Source organism: Pygoscelis adeliae, unplaced genomic scaffold (genome assembly GCF_000699105.1).
Source record: "Pygoscelis adeliae isolate BGI_AS28 unplaced genomic scaffold, ASM69910v1 Scaffold88, whole genome shotgun sequence".
NCBI lineage: Eukaryota > Metazoa > Chordata > Aves > Sphenisciformes > Spheniscidae > Pygoscelis > Pygoscelis adeliae.
This window is the reverse complement of record NW_008825616.1, coordinates 2,135,459-2,140,612: the sequence shown is the minus strand read 5'-3', so window position 1 is coordinate 2,140,612 and position 5,154 is coordinate 2,135,459. Positions and strand designations below refer to the sequence as shown.

The window sequence follows — 5,154 nt, the reverse complement described above, 5'->3', positions numbered from 1 at the left end:
AAATTAGAAAGAAAGATTTGCTCTGCCTCAGTGACGACTCTCTTCTTGAATAAACGGTCAAGGAGCTCTTCGCTGGAGCATCTGACAATGGCATTAAGGGAAAACAGAACTACAGTTAAATGCTTATTTTTACTTTGTAACCACCTCTATCCAGCTAACAGCAGAATTCACGAGGTGATCTCAGGCAACGTGATGTGCATGTAATTCGTTAAAGTCTCTATTGCAGCAGTGTCCTTCTTGCAGAATTGGGCTGCTCTAAACCTGTGATCCCTACAAGCAGGAGCACGGTATCGCTGGTGCTAAAATCTACCTGTTGGCTATGGGCTTTTCTGCCCTGCACTGCATTTTCCTGGTGCTCACCCAGACTGGATCTCATGGAAACAGAGTCCTTCACTTCCAGACATTTCAGAAAAGAGTTTTGGTGCTTAACAACTCCTTCACGCTTGTATATACAAGTATCATGATTTTTCCTAAAACAGCAGAAACGTAGTACTTCCCTGAAGATGTCACAGAGCTATGCTACCCTGCAGTGCAGAGAAAGATTGTGCGTGTCCTTTTCTCTCAGCAAAACCTAAAAATGGATAATTGCTTAGTTATTTCATAAATGAGCTCTACCTAGTACTTCCCAGCCTCCTCAGGCAAGCAGCACAGAAAAGGATACAACTCCAGAATCAAAATCAGTGTTTTCCGCGTTTCAAACTGATCCAGGAGCCTGGTAATTCTGTCATGGGACAGAGAGGCAAGAATATCCCTCTCTTGATGCGCTCGAGCCTTCGTTTTGCTTCGTAGAGGTATGAATTTGGCAGCACAAGACACTCTGTTCCCTTTGTGTACAACTCGTTTCACAAAGCTGAAGCAGCCCCTGTGTAAAAATCAAAGGACAAGCCCTGGTTGTTGGTTCAGACTTGGTTCAAAGCCCTCTGCACAGCAGGTGTAGACCTTTCCATGTCCCAGCCTTTGACAGCTCCCCACTGCTCAGGGCTTAAATTCTCCAACGTAAAAAGCTCATTTTCCTGTATGTGAGGTGCTATTGCCCTCTCCTGGCTGTCTCCAAAACTAAGCAACGAGTTCACATCAAGGGAAAAGCTGTTTCAGGTGATACAGCCTTGTGCTGACAAAGGCTGATGCTCTTGGATCCCTTGGACGGACACGGCGCTTGTGCATATGTCGCTATGGGCTTGTGATGCTAACATTGCCAAGAAGCCATACCTGGCCACCTATCCTGCCAGCCTCTGGCTGCTATTTCTTCTGGTTGGAGCTACCTGGACCTATGGGCTGTATGGACTCTCCCATCCTCTGTCAGAAACCTCAGGAAAGTGTTTCCAGCACACCTGCAATGGGGTGACCTCCCACTTCTGCCAGTACTTCCATCATTTCAGACTTTTCCACAGCTGGGCCCACCTCTGCCTCTGGTTACACGTGCTCAGCAGCTCAGGTGGGCAATGAGATATTCTCTGGCAGTGGCACTATAAAGTTGGAAAATCCATTTACCTTCCAATCTCCTGCTTAACCTCATAAAGGGAATGGAGCTTTCTCCTGGTGGCCACTTTCTTTGCTGCTTGGTCTTTCTTAGCTTTGGAAATGAAGGAAAATATAAGTGTTAATGCTCAGACAACAATGCCTTGCTAATAGCCTGCAAAGTTATTACAGGGCAATTGAAGGCAGGAAAAATTACAGGGGTCCTCTAAAGTTCTGCACAGAATTAAGTGGAGCTGTTCGATGACAGAACCTGTCAATATGAACTTTGGGGCTGCATCTTCACCTGACATAAATCAGAAGAGCCAGGCTAAAGAGCAGACCACCACCAGAGACATGGCCCCACTTATTTCTGTGGCCCATTGTATCAGTTCGTCATGTAGCCTGAAGCAGAGAGAAAAAAAAAAATCTCATTTGTGTGTATACATATACGTAGATCATTAGATCAATTGCTCTTATATTGGATCCTGCCATACTGGTAATATACAAATGCTACGCAGGAATACAGATCAGATACCATATGGGTACCAGAAGACGACTGCAACAGAGTACGTATTGCAATGGCTATGGAAGCAACTCCTGCAGCTGAAAGAATGGCATTACCTTCGTGTATGATAAGCTCTGCTTTGCACAAAACCTCCCCGCCCGCATTTTTGGCAACACAGGTATAAACACCACCATCTTCCGGGACAGCATTGTCCACGACTAAGAAATATGTTGTTCCCTCCTTCCCTTGACGGAGCCTGTTGCTGTCTGTCAGCAACGAAGTGCCCTGAAAGAATGAAATGACATTTTGGCACGGGAAAAACCAAGATGGAAACAGATGTTTCTTCTCTTCAAGAAACAAGATACAGGAGCAGAGCTACAACACAGACCGTTCAGGCTAACAAATCTCACTAACAAAATCCTGGCTGAAGAAGTCCCCCATGTCTAACTGTTTCTCTGCTTCCACATTACCCAATAACATTTTTGTTTCATAACCCATTCGTAGGAATACAGGCTTGGGAGGGATCACCAGGGCTATGTGGTTTATTCTTCAGCTCTCCCAGCACACCATGCCTGAGCAGTCGGCCCAGGGAGCACGAGGATCAGCTACTTTGCTCCTGCCTGGTCTCCAGCTTGTGCTGGCACTTGTGCTGCGTAATATATTCATAAACGCTATGAAAAAAGGGACAGGAGGGAGTGTGTGTGACACAGAGAGCAGATTATGAAGATTTGCAAAAGGACCTTACAAGACCACCTGTCTGGGCAGTAAAATGTACATTTAAATACATAACGTATATAATACAGTAAATGTAAAGTGATGCAACCCTATTCCCCCACATGAAATGTCAGTCTCTGAGCTGTTCCTTATTACACTGGAGCAAAACTTTGAGTTACAGTAGATCACTCCGTGGCAGCACCAGCTCAGTGCTTGGCAGCAGTCAAAAAGTACCAGATGTTAGAAATTATTAGGGAAGAAATAAAGAATAAGACAGAAGGCATCATCTTATAAACCCTTGGTTTGCCCGGGGTGTGGTACTGTTGCAGCAATGTTCTTTCTGTAACAGCTTCCAGATGGGGATTGACAGAGCAAGTTGGGGCTCTTCAGCTGGAAGGAAGCCTCTGGCAATATAACACGATAGAGCTGTACGGAATTATGAATAGCCTAGTGAGTGGGCAGGGATTAACTTTTCCTGGTACAAGACGTAAGAGCCAACACATGAAGCTTGTGGTAAATATGTACAGAACAGCCCAAAAGAGGTGGTACTTCAGGCAGCATACTGTCATTGGGTTGAACTCCTTGACAAAGGACACTGTACATGCAAGACGTTTGCGTGGGTGCAAGAGACTAGCTAAGCATGCGGAGAGCTTTACTGTGGGTTAGTAAATAGATAAAAGTTCAGCTAGCTTGCATTAACTCTGAGCTGAAAATGTCAGAGATTGCAAGAATATTAACAGGGTGTATCATATATTCTCGCCTTGTCCTTATTCTTTTCAAGGTGTTCAGGTGTGCACATGTGCATGTATGTGTGTGCGTGGGAGGGGGGTCTTTGCATTTGCCCTTGTTTTTTAAGGTTATTTTATTTGTCTGAGTAGCTCATCCTTGCACTTCCCATACAAAAAAAAAAAAAAAAGGAATAAAACTTGTGTGTACAAAACACTTAATTGGACAGAAGAGTTACAGACAATCATTATAGAACAACACTGGCTTATTTCAGGGGCACGACAATATTAGGAGGAATAATAAATTACTTCTCCTTCCTTTCTATGGGATATTCATTGTCCGTAGTCACACTCATTTTGCCAATTAGCTGCAGAAAAGATACAGAGCTTGGAAGTCACATCATTGACAATTGGAATAAACCACTCTTAATCCCATCCCTGACCCCAAAACTACAGTGCATATCTTGGTGGCTCTCAGGCAGGAACCAATCTCCCTTCCTGCCCATCTTGGTCCCCAAAACCGTCTTGGTTGCCCTCTCAGCAAAAGGAACCACAGTAACACTGGAGACAACACAGGGTGAGATGCGTCGTTGGTGGTTCCAGCGAGAACTGCAGCTGGTTCAACGAAGTCTATAGATATGACCCGGAATCAGTGTAAGAGGTGTGGGATGAAAGAGCAGAAGAAATTCCCCACAGAAGTACTGCACTACAGTCCTTTCTGTGGCCCTCACTCTCAACCGGAGAAAAGTCTGCACTTTTACTTACCTTAAACCACAAAACAGTAGGCTGAGGGGTTCCTTCAATGACTGCCTGAAATTTGGCACGCTCGCCCGAATTCACCTGCACATCCTCTATTGTCACTTGCATATAGGGAGGACCTGGTGAGACACAAGGGTTTGCTGCATGCACAATACCATAACTTTATTCGTAGTGTGCTGATGTAGGTCGAGTTACTCAAACGGGATTTATAGGACTGGCCATTTAGGATATATCATTAGCTTAATGACAAATCAAGAGATATCACAGCAATATATTTGGGTTTCTTGATACTGGCATTACTTTTAGGCTTCTTGTCTTCACGCTTCTCTGTTACTTTCTGCTTAATAAACAGTCACTGATCAAGAAATGGAAGTATTTAAAAAAAGTCATCAGGAGTTATTACCAAAAGAGAAGACAATGACAATCATGGGAGGTGGGAAAGGGAAACAAGGGTCTTACTTACTTGTTGGGGTCTTCTCCTCAGTCTTATACACACAAGTTCTTTCCGTGGTCTCAATATAAACTTCACTGTGTACATCCCAGACCACATCTCCTTCTCTTCTGTACCAGTCTCCTGCCCCGGCAGCTGGTGATGTTCTTTCATGAAGCCCAAGAGGAAAGATCATTACATAGTCACATACAACTGCAGAGACACAGGGTTACACCCTGCCACTGATCTGTGTGTTTAACCACCAGACAAATAATTATTTACTTAAAATTAATACAAAAAGAATTTTGTTTGGGGGGAATTAATTTCTCTCCAACCTTTTCTGTCCTTCTTGCACAATGCATGTGTGAACAGGATTCTAAAAACAATAACAAACCTACAAGAATCAGTTCAAGTCACCACCAGCTTCCTCCACCACGGAAGACTTTCTTTTCTTGCAACAAAGTCTGCCACATTCGGAAATCTGTATATTGAGATGGGTATTTACCTGGTAATAGGAACAGTCCGCTCCTGAGTGCTTTCATCTCCAGCAGCTGTCTCTTCAC

General features: G+C 44.1%; 1 protein-coding gene across 1 annotated transcript in view; it reads right to left on the bottom strand.

Annotated features, from left to right (window-relative positions):
• OBSCN (obscurin, cytoskeletal calmodulin and titin-interacting RhoGEF) overlaps nt 1-5,154 on the bottom strand; it is a 203,829-nt gene that overhangs the window by 22,574 nt on the left and 176,101 nt on the right. Inside the window, exons 101-107 of the mRNA XM_009333308.1 lie at nt 5,097-5,148; nt 4,625-4,758; nt 4,168-4,280; nt 2,080-2,248; nt 1,492-1,573; nt 662-862; nt 23-81 (exon numbers count right to left, since the gene is read on the bottom strand). Of these exons, the coding sequence (XP_009331583.1) occupies nt 23-81; nt 662-862; nt 1,492-1,573; nt 2,080-2,248; nt 4,168-4,280; nt 4,625-4,758; nt 5,097-5,148 (810 nt within the window). The remainder of the gene's footprint in view (nt 1-22; nt 82-661; nt 863-1,491; nt 1,574-2,079; nt 2,249-4,167; nt 4,281-4,624; nt 4,759-5,096; nt 5,149-5,154) is intronic.